Raw genomic sequence first — 17,837 nt, 5'->3', positions numbered from 1 at the left:
GAGCTGTTGCCATAGAAACCCAGGGTCTGAGCAGCTGGAACTCCTGAATTAAATTATGGTTTGTTTTAAACAAGAAGGATACCCAGCATTTACTCAGCTGCACCCGACACGCTTCAGTGGAGAGAGTAATATTTTTCCCATTAGCATCAGTTATTCTGTCACCAGCACTTGAGTACAAATCAAGTGCTCATAAAAATGAAAGATGGGCACGTGGAAGGAGCTACCACAGGAGGGCGCCAGGCCAGGCCCAGGCCCACACCCTCCACTCGGCCGCACAGCCGCGGTGAAGGGCCAGAAAAGAGAGCCCAGCTGCACCAAATGACCAGTGTCGGCCTGCAGGCCAGGAGCTAGGGACGACTGTATGGGGCAGCTGTGCAGAGACAGCCATCCAGCCGAGGAGAGAGTGGGCAGGGAAGTGGCGTCTCATGAGGTCATCCAGCTCAGCAAGGCTCTGCTCTGTGGGTCACTTGGAACCAGGAAGGTCCCTCCTGGCTCAGCAGCTTTCGGCACAGGACCACCTGAGACGTGGCCACAGCCTGGTCCTCCTGCCGGTGCTGACGCTGTGCTTCCACACACAGGAGGGGCCAAGAATTCCCGGCAAAGACGTGTTCCCCACGGCCGACACGCAGACACACATGCGCGTGCAGGCGGGCGGTGGTGATTCCAGTCTCAGGATGTGGGGCCGGCAGAGGGAGTTTGGGAGAAGGTGATTACAGACAAGGGCTGGGGGTGCCATGAGGCTGGCCGGCCACTATCTTGTTCCTGGAATTTCTGCAGGTGCTCCTCTGGGAAGGGGTCAGAGGGGTTGACCTCTCAAGTTTGTTCTGTTTCTCAGGTTCAGTTGCACAAGCTCGTTGGAGGCCCATGTGCCCCAAAAAGTGGCCAGTGCCTCACAGCCTGGGGCAGGTGAAGATGGGGTACGACCAGAACAGGTGAAGGAAGAGGGGGACCAGAGAGAGGATGGCAGCTGGTATGTGCCCAGTTGTGTCCTCTAAACTCAGGCTGAAGTCTGAACCCCCCTAACTCCCTGCAGCCCTGCCCCAGCGCCCCGTCTGGAGGGGCCAATTCAGCACAGCCCCTGCCATGTGCTGGACAGGGGGGACAGTGGCGCTTGGTGGGTGGGGACAGGGACTCTGGCAAAAGCATGGGGTGCAGGCACGGACAAGGTGGCTCTGAGGCCGAGTCTCATAGGACCAGAAGCAAGTGGGGGAGGATGTGGGAGACCCAGGCTGGGTGGGGAGAGCAGAGACCCCTCCCAAGCCCTGTGGTCCCAGCAGGTGGCCCGGCCTCGAGGGTCAGGATGGGGCTTCGGGGAGAGATCGAATTGGGCTGTTGTCAGCCCCTGAGCTAGTTGGTTTCCACCAATTTCTCCTCAGCAGCATCAGGTGGAAGAGACACTCTGGCAGGTTGATTGCAGCCCCTGGATCTGCGTCTTGGAGCAAAGGTCTCCTTTGCCTCCACCTGGTGGGGCCGGGACTTTTTCCGATGGTGGGAGGTGGGCTTCATGTCCCCACCCCTCTCCCCAGCCAGCAGGCACATCCTGAGACACCCACCCACCCGCCAGCCCCCCTGGTCCCCAGGGCTGATGTGCAGGGAGGGAGCCAGGGGCCAGCACAGGAAGCCGCAGCCCCACGTCCACACGGCCTGAAAGTGTGCAGCTGGGACAAGTGGCTGAGGATCAGAAATCCGGGTGAGGCATCCGATACACCGACCCAGACGTTGCTGCTGTGTGAAGGAGGAGAGGCCATGAAAGAGGAGCTGAGGGGACAAGCCACTGCCTGAGTGTGGGGCAGACACCCGGGGGGCACAGGGTCTGGTCCAGCAGAGCCTGCCCAGTGCCTCTCCACACAGGAGACAAGACAGGGGAGCTCCCAGAGAGGCCCCCCCCCAACTGCGGGGGAGGGACTGGGGTGAGGAGGGAGGGGCCCGGTCCAGAGCTTGTCACCAGCACCCACTATGCCCTGCCCTGCAGGAGCAGTGGCCTGGGGGCTGTGCTGTGAGAGAGCCCGGCCACACTAGACAGCAGCCCTAGTTCCACAGGGAAGGTGGCAGCCGCCAGCAACGAGCATCACCAAAGCCCAGGCAGAACCACGTGGAGTTCCCTACAGGCAACTGGTTCTCAAAAAGGGTGACAAAGCCATTCACTGGGGAAAGAATAGTCCTTTAATAAATGGTGCTGGGACAACTGAATATTCACACACAAAAGGTGGGCCCTTACCTCACACCATATTCGAAAACTAACTCACAATGGATCAATGACGTAAATATAGGAGCTAAAACTATAAAACTCCTAAGAAAAAAACATGGGGGTAAATTTTCATGACCTTGGGTTTGGCAATGGATTCTTAGATTTTACACCAGAAGCACAACACAAAAACCAGATAAACTGGACTTCATATAAGTGTAACAATTTCATGCATCAAGAATGTGAAAAAAAAAAGAATGTGAAAGAAAATAACCTACAGAGAAAATATTTGCAAATCATATATCTGATAAGGGTTTAATATCCAGAACGCATAAAGAGCTCTCACAACTCACCAACTGAAAAACAAACAACTCAATTCAAAACTGGGCAAAGGACTTGAACAGACATTTCTCCAAAGAAGATGTGTTATGGAACTAAACTTGGCTCTGTTGCCCACACACAGTAAAGCCAGTCTATTGACACCAGGTTGTGGTGAAGGAGCGCAGCACTGATTGTAGGCACTAAGCAAGGAGTCCAGACAGCTAGTGCTTAAAAGGCCCAAACTCCCTGAAGGCTTTCAGGGAAACGTTTTTAAAGACGGGGCGGGGGTGGGGGGGGCAGGGGGTGATCAGCACGTGAACATTCTTCTGATTGGTTGGAGGTGAGGTAATTGGGAGTAAACATCATCAACCTTCTGGTTCCAATCGTTCGTTCTGGGGTCTCCATGCTTGTGGGCAGCATACAGTTAACTTCTTCCACCTGGTGGGGGTTTCAGTATCTGCAGAACACCTCAAAGGACGTGGCTTCTCCCAGCTTCTCCCAGCTAGGGCAGACCCATGGCAGATCCTCCCCCAACCCCATCTGTTCTTCTTGGACCCACCTTCCTGAAAGGCCTGCAGGGGTCGCTGCCTCTTGGTGCTGGGTGCTGTAGTGCAGGGATGCCAGGGCGCTACGATGCTGGGTGTGGGATGCCAGATGCTGGGGTGCCAGGTGGCTGGTGTGTTGGGACAGGTGCAGGGTGCTGGGATGTGGGGTGCTCTCCCCACGGGGCACAGTGTCCGAGATGCCGAGGTGAGGAGTGCCAGGTGCTGGGGTATCAGATGGCCTGTGTCCGGGGGTGGGTGCCCGGTGTGGGGTGCGAGGTGCGGGGTTCTAGGTGTGGGAGTGCTGAGGTGCCCAGTGCTGGGATGCGGAGTGCTGGGGGACGGGTATCCGTACCGCCTTGCGGGGAGCCGGCCCACATCCCAGGCCCTGGTGTTGTCCCGCGGCCGCCCGGCTGTCCTGCAGCGCCACCGCGTGGCCGCTGCGGGGCTAGCCTTTGCCCTCCCGCAGCCCGGCTGAGCGTCCTGCGCTACACTTCCAGGAAGGAAGGTGGACGCCCCTGCGGCCCTGCACCCCTCCCCGAGGCCCCGCGTTTCTTCTGCTCTCAAGCCCCCAAAAGATGTGTCTCAACCCTTGACCCGCTGCGGCCCAGCGTCCCCACTCATGGGTCCCTCGAGGGTCACCAGCAGGCAGGGCCTTCCCCTGCAGCCCCTCTCCCCGCGGCCTCTCTGAGCTCCGCCCTTCCCCAGGACGTCCCCCCTCCCAGGACGCCCACCTGGGAACTCCCACCGGCCCGCACCCGGGGCTGCCCCATCCTCTGTGCCCACGTAGCGTCCATGCAGCTGGTCCCGCCAACACCTCATCTGTGTCTTCAGCACTATTTCCTGGGCTCATACCCAATGTCTGGGACTTGGCCTGGATTCTTCCGACTTCTTCCAAAAGATTCCTTGGCTCACCCCGCGTTCTCTGTTGCTGTCACCCACCACCTCCTTAGTCTGACCCCCCAGGACCCCTGACCCTGGGGACCCCTGACCAGGACCCTGACAGTTTTTAACATGCTGCACGTTCACCCCCGGCCAGCCCCCCAGCTCGTCCTCCCTGGGGTGTCCTGGCCCGACCAGGCATCGGCATGACCAACATTCTCATGTTGGGCTTGTCCCAGAATCGCTGGCGTTTCGTGGCCTCGAAGAGCGCCTATTTTGGAGGAAATTCCCTCCTCTCTGCCCGCGAGCACCCGCCCACCCATCTGCGGATTGGCTGAGGTGAAGGCATGACGCCCGCAAGGCCACAGCTGATTGGCCTGGAGAGAACCAATCAGAGCCCTTGTCTGGGAGTGAAACCTGGAGGCCTGGGAAGGTGGGCAACCAGCGGAGGCTGAGAGGTGGGCAGAGAAGGTGGATGGAGGATGAAGGCCGAGGAACGATGAGGGGCAGGAGATCCCGGATGGCCTCCCGCGCTGGTCACCCAAGGCGGCCTCAGTTGGTGGAGGTTCAAGTCCTGCCATGTGCTCCTTGGCCCGCCACCCCGGCCCGCAAGGCCCTGTCAGCTACACCTGTGAGCAAACCGGCCCGCGCGGCCGCACTTGCACTCTGCCTGCTTGCCCCAGTCTGCGAGTCAGGTAAGGGCCATCCCGTTGTACCTTCCCTGGAAGGCCTCCCATCAGGATTCCAGGTTAATTTCCTCTGGTACTAAGTGTTCCATCTGAGCTGTGGGTGGTGGAAGAGGTGTAGGGGCGGCCAGCTGGGGCCTTGGCAGGTGTGGTTGTGAGGCAGGGGGTCACTGTGCCGAGCCTTTCCTTTCGAGTCTACGAAAGCTCCCACGCCCCCAGGATCCAGTGATGGGACCCCTGACCTTCATTCCTGAAACCCTGGTTTTGAAGGGCTGGATCTCTGTAATAAACATCTTCCTGCTTGAAATTCCCAGAGAGATGCCTGTTTACAGAGGATTCCATGATGCATAGTTAGTGCCAGAAGTCAGTCCAGGACAGAGACCTTCGAAGACGGAAACCCAAAACTGGTTGTACGCAGCGATGATCTCATTATTGTGTTATGGACTGAACTGTGTCCCCCCAAAATTCAGGTGTTGGAGTCCTAACCCCCAATAGCTCAGAATATGCCCTTATTTAGGGAGACGGTCTCTACAGAGGTGATCAAGTTAAAAGGAAGTCATTCAGGTCGGCCCTGATCCAACATGACTGGAGTCCTTATGAAAAGGGGAAATCTGGACACAGATAGGAGGCTACGTGAAGATGGAGGCAGAGGCCAGGTGATGCTTCCACATGCCAGGCCTTGCTGGCAAACCACCAGAAGCTGGGAGAGAAGCTGGGACAGAGTCCCCCTCACAGCCTCAGAGGGAGCCGGCCCTGCCGACACCTTGATCTCAGACTTCCAACCTGCAGACTCTGAGACAATAAGTTTCTGTTGTCTGAGTGGCCCAGCCCGTGGTAATTTGTCATGGCAGCAGGGAGACTAACACAGTCTGTGGCAAATTGGACGCGGGTGGTGGAGACATGCTGCAGCCACACACTTTTGTGTGATGACCTGGAAGGAAGTGTTTCCTGAAAGCCAGGTTCTGGGAGCCCAAGCAGCTGCAAAGCAACACCCTGGGGGAAATCAGGACTGTGGGGTGGGCTGGTGATTTCTGACCACACTGGGAAGATTTCCTTTTTTTTAAATGACAAGCAAGGGGCTTTAAATTCTCTGTTCAAGGTAGAGTCAGAAAAGCAGAAAATGTGTAGGACTACTATAAAAGAAAATCTTGTTTCTTGTAGCAAGACTGTTGTGTCTGGAGATCATTCCCCAAGTTTTATCCTGTGGGTTGTAGGATTACAATGTAAATTGAATTCTCAGCCTCACCAGGTCAGAGCTTTAAGTGTGAAAGAGTCAGATGGAGAGAGCTGAGTGGACTGATCGTGACACCCCCATAATCCGTTGAGCCTTGCCTCCCAGCAGAAGCAACCCTGCTCCCTGTCTGAGGCAGCCGTCCCGCCCCCACTCGTGAAGACCCCACCGAAGCAGCTACCTGCTTCACGCCCCAAGAATACCAAGATATTGCTGACTCACACTGGAGAGTCTTGCGGGGGCGTCCCTCACAGGTGCCCGTGGCAGCCTACCCCCAGGGAGCTGGACAGAGTATGGGCACCTGAGACTCGGGCCCCACTGTTTGCTTGCGTCTGTGAGAAGCTCCTTTGTTGCTGGAAACTTGGACTTAACATGGCCCAGCTAAGGTGCCAGGAATTTCTTGGTATAATACAGAGGAAAGACTACAAGGGCTGGGGCAGACAAGGACTTGACATGAATTTATCAGATGCAACCCGCTCCTTGAGCCCCTCGTGGCCCCGAAGCACACACACTGGACAGAGGCCCCAAGAAAGCCCTTGGTGAGGACCTCGGGTTCTTGAAAAGCCCTCCAAAGTCTGCAGGCCAGGCATGACGGTAGAGGTGCTGCCATCAAAACAGGGTCCCTGATTTCTCCTGGGAACCCGGTGGGTCAAGGCCCAGAGCTAAGGTGGGCAGGTCACTGAAAAAGCAGCAAACCCAAGGGACTTCCCTGGTGGTCCAGTGGTTAGGACTCCGCTCCCAGTGCAGGGGGCCCGAGTTCGATCCCTGGTGGGGGAAATAGATCCTGCATGCCACAACTAAGACCCGGTGCAGCCTAAATAAATATTTTTTTTAAAAGACCCAATTGGCAAAAAATTTCAAAAAAAATAAAATGAAAAATGTTAACCATCGTCTGAGCCTTCAGCGAGTCATAGTAGTAACATCAAAGACCACTGATCACCATAACAAATATAATAATGAAAAAGTTCGAAATATTGTGAGAATTAGCAAAACATGACACAGAGACAGGAGGTGAGCAAATGCTGTTGGAAAAATGGTGCCAATAGACTTGCTCAATACAAGGTTGTCATGAACCTTCAATTGTTAAAAAATGCAATATCTGTTAAGTGAAATAAAACGAGGTACACCTGTATTGTAATTGTTTTGGCCCCCCTTTTTTTTTTTTTTTTGGGCTGCACTGCACAGCTTATGGGATCTTAGTTACCCAACCAGGGATTGAACCCGGGTCCTCAGCAGTGAAAGCATGGAGTCCTAACTACTGAACCACCAGGGAGTTCCCTGTTTCAGCATTTTTTTAAGCAGTAAAGCATTTTTTTAAAGATTTTTTTGATGTGAATCATTTTTAAAGTCTTTATTGAATTTGTTACAATATTGCTTCTGTTTTATGTTTTGGTTTTTTGGCCGCAAGGCATGAGGGATCCCAGCTCCCCAACCAGGAATCGAACCTACACCCCCTGCATTGGAAGGTAAAGTCCTAACCACTGGACTGCCAGGGAAGTCCCAGCAATAAAGCTTTTTTTTTTTTTTTTTTTTTTTGCGGTACGCGGGCCTCACTGCTGTGGCCTCTCCCGCTGCAGAGCACAGGCTCCGGACGCGCAGGCCCAGCGTCGATGGCTCACGGGCCCAGCCGCTCCGCGGCATGTGGGATCCTCCTGGACTGGGGCACGAACCCGTGTCCCTTGCATCGGCAGGTGGACTCTCAGCCACTGCGCCACCAGGGAAGCCCCAATAAAGCATTTTTTATACCTTAATTTAAATTCCTTTTCTACTCGGGGTCTAGACCACCAGAAAATATGAATGTTTTCTCTAACAGGGTGAAATCCCAGTTCCTCCAGAACATACTGCACTTAATCAAGGCACAGCATCTCTAGACCTCAGAATCCACCTAACTAAAACAAGGAGGGTTGTTCTGTGATGATCTCATGGTCTTGTCCAGTACGAAAATTTTATAACTGTGTGATATATGTAAACTGCATAAAATGAGTGTTAATATTTTCATATGTAGCAGAATGGGGAGCAGGCAGGTTCGCTTCATCACACAGCACTTCTCAAGGAGCAATCATTTGCATACCACCTCCTCAATTTTTACTGTTTCTGGGTACCACCTCTACTATGATTACTTAACAGCTTTCTCTGAATCAACTTACTTATTACACTTTAATAATTTATTTTAAAAGGAAACTTTATATCAGCATAAATGCAAAACTGTTGTCTTTTGTCATAAAAATATATTTAAACATAGATATTTTACCAGTTATGTTTATTCTTAAATACATAGTATTTTCTTTTTTTGTTGTTGTTGTTGTTGTTGTACGCGGGCCTCTCACTGTTGTGGCCTCTCCCGTTACAGAGCACAGACTCTGGACGCACAGGCTCCGCGGCCATGGCTCACGGGCCCAGCCACTCTGTGGCATGTGGGATCTTCCTAGACCGGGGCACGAACCCGTGTCCCCTGCATCGGCAGGCAGACTCTCAACCACTGCGCCACCAGGGAAGCCCCTTAAATACATAGTATTTTAAAGAACATTATTTAAAAGGTCTGCACACCATCTAAAATCACCTGAAGGATCTCACATAGTAGTCTGGATAAAGCTCTTTGGGGCTTTATCCAGTCCATCTTTGGGGTAGACTGCACTAAAGGGAAGTTGTATTTCCCTTATATTCCTTGGAGTGGCAGGAACTTGGTCTTCTTAGAAACTATCCCTGGGTCAACAGCAGCTTATAACTCAAGAGCAAATTAGTGAAAGTCAATCCCATGATCACCTGATAATAATAAAAGCCAACATTTGTTGAGCACTTACTATATATGCCCATGTGGTTTTCATACTTTTGAGTCTTATTTTCTAATTCTAAAAACTAAAATAGATTTTTACTGAATAGTGGTATGACTGATGGTATATGTTTCTTAAAGGTCCAAATGTAATAAAAAAAATGGAAAAAAGAGTATAGTTGATTTATAATATCGTGTTAGTTTCAGGTGGACAACTCAGCGATTCAGTTATACAAAAAGACCTCTGAGTATTTCAAGACAGGTGCCCCTGGGGATCCTGCCATAGAACACAATTTCTCTCTTCCAATGTCTCTCTTGATGGACTGGGGGTAATAAAGCATTTTAAATTAAGGTATAAAAAAATTAATGTATGTACATAAAGGTATGTACATCTTTTTTTCAGACATAATGCTATTGCACATTTAATAGACTACAGTATAGCATAAAACATAACTTTTATATGCACTGGGAGAGCAAGAAATTCCTGTGAAATATTGCAATATTTGCTTTATTGCAGTGGTCTGGATCAGAACCCTCAGTATCTCGGAGTCGTGCCTGTATGTGTGCAGTGAGGGATGGCAAGAAGTTACATCTGTATTGAATCACAGGCAGCTGCTAAGGTTTGACTGAACGGGCAGGGACTTGGAAGAAACAGCACCTGGAAGATTGGTCACAGGAAGTCTGGGGGAGAGATGTGGATGGACTTCTCAGAGTGGACACAACACATTTGTGTCCCAGGGAAGGCTCACAAAAGAGCACCCTCTGCCCAGGAGGCTCTCCATGGCCAGGTGGATGCAGTGCACAATCTCTGGACATGAGCCAACGGCTTTTCCAAGGCCCCCAGCGCTCGGTCAATGGGCCTATGGACAAAGTGACCATGTGGGCAGGGATGGAGGCTCTACGGGGCTCAGTTACATGGACTGCCCCTCACTGAGGCTCACCTGGCCACCGCTGCTGAGGGCCCAGTGGGTCAAGAGCACTGAGCCCCCCAGATGGCATTATTACCTGTGGGACCAGCCAGCTGCCAAACAGCAGATTAGCTAATCAGGACTCTTCCCTCAGGGCGCAGTGACGTGTCCTCACGGGAACAGACACTCTGGATACAGATTTGCCTCCCCCCTCACCCAGGGGGCTTCTGCCAGCGGCACTGTTGTGGACTGAGAGCCCCATCGTGGTGTCCTCGCAGCACTGCTTCTGATCAAGGAGTTCATTTCACAGAAAGGGGTGAGCGCTGGACTCATGCCATGGGACGCCTCATCTTATCATGACCCCACCGCTCAGGAGCTGCTAGGCTGCTAGAAAGGTGGCGGGGCCCATGCAGACTGGGCTGCGGGATCAGTTGGGGAGACCAAACAGGGCTGGGTGCCATCCTATGACCCCCACCCCAGCCAGGACACACGGGTGGGAGCCAAGGCTGCAGATGTACGTGGCGCCCCGCCCTATATCCCCGATGCCCCGTAGGGGCTTCTGCCCGGGCCCACGAAACCAGAAGGTGGGCTCCTCCGGGGACGAGTCACCGGCCCGAAGGACAGAGCGGGTGCAGCATGCTGCGCAGGGCGCGGTTCAGCGGACACTCTGACGCCCAGGGTTGTAACATCACTAAACGCAGCATTTTGTGGTCCGAGCCAGCGGCGCAGTGACTTGTGAACAAGATTTCTGACCGCCCGGGAGACGGTACACGCTGTCACCCTGCGAGGGTCCCACCGTAGTGGGAGATGGAACTTTTAGTCTTGAAGTCCGCGCAGGTGAGGCATTCTGGAAATGCACGTGAACCACGCGATCCAGGGCCCCAGAACCCCGGCCGCTTCTCGGGGCGGGGCCTCCGTCTGCGGACAGCCGCGTTCCGCGTTCTGCGGCGCTTGGCCCCGCGCGGCCGCCGTAGCGGGGGTGGGTTGGGTCCGAACTACGGTGGCCGCAACGTGCGGAGCCGACCGGGCTGGGCGGCGGGGCGCGGGCCGGGCCGCGCCGGCCGCCATGGGCAACCTGTTCGGCCGTAAGAAGCAGCAGAGCCGGGTCACGGAGCAGGACAAGGCCATCCTGGTAAGACGCCGGGCCCCGCAGGCGGGTGGACGCGAGCCGGGGACACCTGGGCCGGGCGGGGAAACCGAGGCACGGCGGCTACCGGCTGCGTTTCCGCTCTCGCCACGGGCTTCGGCCCCTCCGGCCGCCCAGCCCCACGCCGGGGCCGCAGCCCCAGAGCCCGTCTGGGGCGGTGAGCGGTGGGCTCCCGGTGGGGAGCGTGTCCGGGTCCGGTTCCCAGCGAGTCTGAGCGAATCCGGTCGCTGCGGGTGTAGGCGGTCCCAGTGCGGCGACTGAGCTGTGCCTCGGGTCTCGGGAGGCGGTGCCCGCGTTTCACTGTTTCCTGGTTGTACCTTGTCAGCGGGCAGGCTGGTCACGGGGTGGGAAGGCGGGCGCCTCTCACGGCAGCAGGGACAGGACGTGCGGCTGTCGCTGAGCCTGACCCACCGGCCATGGGTTGCGCTGGGGCAGACGGCCTCTAAAGAGAATGGAGCTGTGGAGGGAACTGGGGAGCGGCCGCTTGAGACAGACTGACCACGTCTACACTGGGGGCTAATTTTTCATCATGTTGAGTTTTAAAGAGGTGCACACCTTTGACCCAGTTAACTCACTCCCCATAACCGACCCTGAAGACATAATCTTCTATCTGAGAAGTGCCTTGTGCTTGCAGGTGCTCACTGTAGCGTTACCTGAAATGATGAAATCTGGAAGAAATGTAAATGGCTTAAAATAGGGAAAGAGAGACTAAGGCTTGAAAATGGCCTTGCATCCTTTTTGGGACACTGGGGTCCTAGGTGATTGGCACGGTCACGTGAACCTCTCACCTCAGTGCACCATCTGTTGTCCACTCACGTATGGTGATAAGTGTCAAGAGCAGGGGAGCTGATGGCAAATGGCTGAAGTCCATAGAGGAGTGAAGCTGGGAGGGAAGGCCCCAGTCTCCAGCCATGGCTGGGCTGGGATGGTGGCACTCGGGTGACTGTCACCAGCGACTTCTGCGTCGTCTCTTCACCTTGGAGGTGCTGGCCACACTCCCTGACCAGCGCTCACACTCCTCGCTGATGGCGATGCCGCGCCATGACGGCGGTGAGAGCATGCCCTCCACCCCGGTGCTGAGGACATTAGGACTGGCTCTCTGTCTGGGGTGGGGGAGATTTGTAGGATATTGAGCTGCATCCCTGGCCTCCACCTCCTAGATGCCAGTGGCATCCCCAGTGTGACAGCCAGGGATGTCTCCAGATAGTGCCCCACTTGCGCTGGGGGACAAACTTGTCCTCATGGAGAACTCAGTTTCAGAGGATGTGCTTCCATTGGTGACAGTTGGGGCAGCCTGGCCTGTGGGGGGCCCTTCAGTGACCCCAGCAACCTCTGTACTGGCTCTTCTGGACACCGGGTAGCCCGGTGAGTGTCCAGCGTGCCCTGAGGGGGCTTGGTGTCAACACAAGGCCTGCTTTTCCGGCAGCAACTGAAGCAGCAGCGGGATAAGCTGAAGCAGTACCAGAAGAGGATCACCCAGCAGCTGGAGCGGGAGCGGGAGATTGCCCGGCAGCTCCTGCGCGACGGCAGGAAGGAGTGAGTGGGGCTGGGGGCCGGTCTTCGGGAGATGGGTTCTGTCCCCCATCGGCCTAGAGCAGAGGTGGGGTAGGCCAGGAGGCTGGTCAGTGCCAGGCCAGGGCAGCTGATGGCCATGGCTGCTGGGTCACTGCTTGGGTTCCCTCTGCAGACGGGCCAAGCTGCTGCTCAAGAAGAAGCGATACCGGGAGCAGCTCCTGGACAAAACAGAAAACCAGATCACCAGCCTGGAGACCATGGTAGGCCTAGTAGGGGTCGGGGGGTGTGGGCCATGGACCATGTAGGCACCAGAGTCCCCTCAGAGGACTGAAACCTATCATTTTCCTCTCCTGGACCTCTTAGCCCGCGGCTATGGAATGGGTCAGGCCTGGAGGTGGAGGAGAATCTTTGATGGGAGCCTGACCGTCTTAAGGGGCTGCAGCAGGTTGGCTCTTGCAGGATGGTGGCTGGGGGACTAGGCCGCTTATGGGTGGTGGAGTGGGCGGGGAGTCTGCCCCAGTGACTGAAGAGGTGTTGGGATCTGCAGGAGGCTCCCGAAATGATCCAGTTTCAGGACCCAGAGCTCTAGTTCTGCTCTTTTGCTAACAGAGCTGCTGGTTATAAGCAGTCTACTTTGCGGTTCCTCCCACGCCCTCTCAGTTCTGCCCAAGTGTTGGTCAGGGCAGCGGGAAAGGATAGAAGGAGGAGGAAGGCAGAGACAGTTTGCTCTGAGGCCCAGCAGTCTTTGTCAGTGATAGTGTGATCCTAACTCCCTTCCATGGGTCTGCATGAGGCGGCAGAGAAGGTGGGCCCCTGACCACATGGGTTTCTTCCTCAGGTCCAGAGTATTGAGTTCACCCAGATTGAAATGAAGGTGATCGAGGGGCTGCAGTTTGGAAATGAGTGTCTGAATAAGATGCACCAGGTAAGTCTTGCAGGACTGGGGAAAGAGAGGAAGGGCAGCCAGTGGAACAAGGAGAGGGTTAGTCCCTGAGGCCACACCTGCACGCAGGCCTTTGGGCATGAGGGAAAGCCAGTCACTACCGGGAGAGGGTGATGGGAGAGGGTGACAGTCTAGTGGTACAAAAAAAAATTGTACCGTGTCCAGAGATGCTAAAGTGACTAGAGGAACAGTCTGGTTTTAGTGGGGGGGGGGTGAACTAATCTGGAGGACTTCCCGGAGGAGGTGAACACACCTTCATTTCAAGAAACAGCACAGAGGTGGATGGTGAAAGGAGAGGTGAGGCGCAGAGATGGCGTGCCCCGGCCCCCACCCCGTCTCATTCCTGATGAGTGGATGGCAGTGGGGCTGGGCAGAGAGCTGAGGTTACACTGCCTTTCTGACTGTCCAATGTGATGGTGACCAGTCAAGCAAAGGTGCCGCTTTGAACCCAAAAGAAATCAAGTCACCCAGCCAGAGAAAAATTGTTATACTTCTGACTGCCGCTAGGGTTGATTTGGGTGCCAGAGGGCCAGCAAGAGTCCAAGGAGGTCAGTTGAGGCTTCTGAAAAGACTGTCTGACAGCTCCATGCCTCTGTGGACGGGCCCTGCCTGGGACAGAAATAACCAAAGATGTGTTATATCCCGCTTGGCGTGGCTTCATTTAAACAGGAACAGAGGGGCTAGGCCGTGCGCCCTGCCAATGCAGGTGGCCTTCGTGTAGGGGGTTCTGTTACGTGCTTCACTGACAAGGCTCAAAAACTTGTAACCGATCAGGTGATGTCCATAGAAGAGGTGGAGCGGATACTGGACGAGACGCAGGAGGCTGTGGAGTACCAGCGGGTAGGTGTTGCCGCACCACGGGGCCCGCCATCTGGCAGCCAGCAAGGACAGTGGCCAACTCGCTGAATGTCCTGCGCCACCCTCGAGGGCCAGGCCTTCCCGCACCACGTGGGGGCTGCCTTCCTTCTTTCGAGTGAGAGGAGCCTTAAGCTGGGGCTGCCTCCTTCCTCCACAAGAGCCCACCTTTCCCCCACCCCAGCCCAGCCATGCTCCTCACCTCTGCTCCTCCTTTTGCAGCAAATAGATGAGCTGTTGGCAGGAAGCTTCACTCAGGAGGACGAAGATGCCATCCTGGAGGAGCTGGACGCAATCACTCAGGTAACAGGACCCCTGGCACTGACACAGGCCCAGGTGTAGGGACCCCCCCAGGAGGGCTCTGCTCACTGGCCTCGGCGAGCGACTGTCAGGTTTCACTTGAGCACACAGCCCTGGTTCTGCAGCTGGTTTTCTTCCCTAAAACAACTGGCATTTGTGCTAAACTGAGGTCCCTTCTCCCCATCCACCTGGCTGGCTGCAGGGCAGGACTGGCCTGGAAAGAACATTTTGCAGGTTGTCCACCCAGGTGTTGCAGGCCTCAGAGTGAACCAGGTGCCAGGACAGAGCGGAATGCCGACCCTCCTAGCTCCCTCAGCCCTTTCCTCCCCAGTGGGCAGTGTGTGGGTTTTAGATCAAATGGGGGCTTTTTCCCTCTTGTGGCCGGTCACTCGCTGTCACACACAGGGCCTCCATGTGTTGGCCCAGAGGCCTCTAACCAGCCAGCCATCACTTCAGGCCCTGAGTCTGTGTTTGCTCCCTGTTGGAGGGCGTCTCCATCTCTGTGGGCCCCTGCCTAAGCAAGCCGAATTCACACCGTGCCCACCAGCCTGCCACCCCCAGCCATAGACCAGGCCAGGCAAGCAGGTCCTTAGCACTGCTGCTCGCTGCCTGGGGGCCCTGTGTGCACCTGCCTGCTGAACTACTTCCTCCCAAGGCCCGAGAGGTAGACCAGCACTCGCTGGAACAGCAGGTGCACCCAGGTACCACCACCTGAGGCAGAGGCGCCACTGGGACCCCTGACCTGCATGGGTGCCTGTTTCAAAGCCCTTGTCTCAGACTCAGAATGGAACTTTGGGTTGGGAGCCCCTCAGGCTCTGGGCCGTTGGAAGCAGCCACCTTTTGTGGTCACTGTGCCCCCGGTGATATGAGTTGCAGAGATGCCAGAAGCCAGGGAGGATGCACCCTGGGCTTGCGTGCTGGAGGATTTGTGTCCTATGTAAATGCCGCTGAGAGCGTAAGTGAACAGGATGCTGTTCTCTCCAAGAGAAGGACAAGGTGATTGTATCTCACAGCCTTTATCCTCTGTTTCTTGCAGGAACAGATAGAGCTGCCAGAGGTTCCTTCAGAGCCCCTTCCTGAAAAGATCCCAGGTACCCTCCTCGTTATGTCCTTTGGAGAACCGTGCGTTCTAGAGCAAAGCAAAATATCCTGGCCTCTGGGCCCTGCCCTTCCTGCCTGGTGAGGGTCAGGCCCCAACCCCACTGCTTGGTGGGCGTGCTCGCTGGCACCAGCTCAGGCGGAGTGCGGGCCTCGCCCTGGGGTTGAGCCCAGGCTTCTGAGCAGTTTCGGTAACCTTGTAAGAGCCAGACCCCGTTCAGAGAGGCGAATCCCAAAGTTAGAGTCGGGAAAGGGCCAGTTGAGCTGTGCAGGCTCTTCTGGGTCCAGCCCAGGACCAGCCGTCCACTAAACGTCCCTGGGACGACCTTCCCCGCGGCATCGCATAACACGCCTTCAGAAATTCTCTATCCGCCCGGACTCGTCTTCCGCGATTCCTCCTCAGTTCTCTCTGCTCCCTTGCTGCTGCTTGGCCTCCTTTCTGGGGTCCGTGGGTTACGGGTGCACGTCCTGAGTGCTTGTGCCCAGTGCCTGCTGTTTGTCATCCCTCCCGGCTTCTGTGTGTAACTCGCCTTTCTCAGAGCTGTGCCCGTTCTTCCCAGAGCGCAAAGCCCTGACCTGGCTCCTTGCTGCCTCTTGTCCTTTTCGGGAAGTTCCCGCCTCTGGGGTCTTCTGTACGCGACAGCCATCTCTATGTTTCCTCCACAGAGAAAGTCCCCGTCAAGGCCAGGCCCCGACAGGCGGAAGTGGTGGCAGCCTCGTAACTTGTGTGGGACTCACGGGGATTCCAGAGGACTGGGGCCCACAGAGTTTGGGTGCGTGTCCGGCCCTGGCCGGGCTCCCAGGAGGCTGGCGCCGGGCCAGGTGGGCCGGGAGCTGACGGAGCAGCACAGCACACACAGGGCTCCTGATCGGGATGACTACGGAGCGTTTCCGTGGCGCTGCTGTCCTGCTCTCGTTTCTGGATTAAATGGCAACATTCAAACTCTCCAGCCAGACGCAGCTTCTGCAGCTGTGGTTCCCCTGGGCCATGGCCAGGCCCAACGCTCCTGGTGCTGGTCACACCTCCCGTCCCAGGTCGCGCGGCTCCACGGGCCAGTGTCTCCGCCACCCTGTCTTCTGTGGAAGGCACATCAGACCTGGCCTCCCCACCCTTCCCTTTCCCTTCTTCCTGCTGCTCCCATTAGCTGGCAGGGCTTTGGTTAAGGGGGCCCTCCCTTGGCCTGGCTCCCGGACGTGCCCAGTTTCCATGTAGACTTGGGGGTGGTAACCTCTCTGCTTCCACGTCGGCGTTTGTGGGTGGTGGACTAGGAGGGGTGCGTCCCTGCTGGATTTTGATGACTCTAGGAGGTCTGCCCACCCCATCACTCCTGGGGCCGTACAGAGGCCCAGTCCTGCTGACGGACATTCCAGGATAGCCGGCCGGTGTGGCTGCGGGTACCCGAGCTGCCAGCTTCGAGCTGTTAGCAGCCAAGTAGAGACTGGGAAGGATGGAAGTGACTTCCCTAGTTCACGGTTCGTTTTGGAATTAGACAATCTCCCTGAGATTTCACTCCCAACAGGAAGACAAGGGGGACCCTCTTAGCCCCCCAGACAGGCCAGCCCCCTATTAAAGTTGACACCCACACAGCCTGCTGCCTTGTGGACTGGGGGCCGTGGAAGGGCGGGTTGGTGTGGTTCCTCCCTCAGGTCCCTGGAACACAGTCCCCTGACCCTCCCGGGGCACTTGGCACCTGGCTGGTCAGTGCCACACGGGCTGGGGCCTCAGGAGCCAGTGAGGTTCTAGCCCTGCCCGGCTGTGGGTGGAAGGCAGTCACCTGTGGGCACCTGCCTGCAGCAAGGTGCAGGGTGGTACTCTGGCCCCACCTCCCTTAGAAGGGGTGCTGGTGGTTTCTCATTTTTCAAGGGGTTTTGTGTGACTCCCGTGGCTGGTGGCTGGGAGGGCGTGTAGTTTGGTGCCTCTGGGGTGTGGGGGTCTGGTTTGGAGTCCTGATGTCTAGGTAGGAAGCCAGATGCCCCAGGGAGCGAGCAGGCAACAGCAAGGACAGACAAGTGGGTGTCCCACCTGAGGGGGGCCTCCACACCCTCCACCCAGAGGGTATGGTGGGCTGTGGCCAAGTTGCCAGGTCTGGAGTTCTTCAAGAGGAGCTAGAAACCCAGGCTTTCAGCGGACAGTCTTGCTTTGTGTGAAAGCACCCTTACCAGGTGCATGCGCACCTCAGCCAGGAGGGGGCTCTGTGCCAGCTGATGCGGGGGATTTTGCCAGAAGCCGACCTTGCCAGCGCCACTCTGGCTGCTGGGCCCCACCCCAGTCCTAGGGGCAGTTGTGATTGAGGAGGGGAAGGAGGTCCTGCCTCTCCTGCCTGTGAGTGACCCGTCCCTCTGCAGCAGTGGGTCCCAGGCCGGGGGAGGGAGGGGCAGCCTCTCCGGACCCCACAAGCTGGGTGGACACCTCCCCTTTCCCTCTGCCTCCCAGGACCCAGAGCTTGGGGCGGC

At 56.3% G+C, this 17,837-nt stretch overlaps 1 protein-coding gene across 2 annotated transcripts; it reads left to right on the top strand.

The window, feature by feature from the left end:
* The first annotated feature begins 10,519 nt into the window (after positions 1-10,519).
* On the top strand, positions 10,520-16,970 carry CHMP6 (charged multivesicular body protein 6). Of its 2 annotated transcripts, none has more exons than XM_060134570.1 (8): positions 10,520-10,657; positions 12,099-12,208; positions 12,360-12,447; positions 13,026-13,112; positions 13,905-13,970; positions 14,208-14,288; positions 15,322-15,376; positions 16,050-16,970. In XM_060134570.1, the coding sequence occupies exons 1-8, from the start codon at positions 10,592-10,594 to the stop codon at positions 16,103-16,105; spliced, it is 609 nt and encodes a 202-aa protein (XP_059990553.1). In that variant the 5' UTR covers positions 10,520-10,591; the 3' UTR covers positions 16,106-16,970. The 2 variants fall into 2 exon arrangements, with proteins under 2 accessions (XP_059990553.1, XP_059990554.1); XM_060134571.1 differs by lacking the exon at positions 10,520-10,657 and adding an exon at positions 11,656-11,722.
* The last annotated feature ends 867 nt before the right edge of the window (positions 16,971-17,837 follow it).

This window comes from Lagenorhynchus albirostris, chromosome 20 (genome assembly GCF_949774975.1).
Source record: "Lagenorhynchus albirostris chromosome 20, mLagAlb1.1, whole genome shotgun sequence".
Classification (NCBI taxonomy): domain Eukaryota; kingdom Metazoa; phylum Chordata; class Mammalia; order Artiodactyla; family Delphinidae; genus Lagenorhynchus; species Lagenorhynchus albirostris.
The sequence above is the reverse complement of the archived record's forward strand: the minus strand, read 5'-3'. Positions and strand labels throughout refer to the sequence as shown.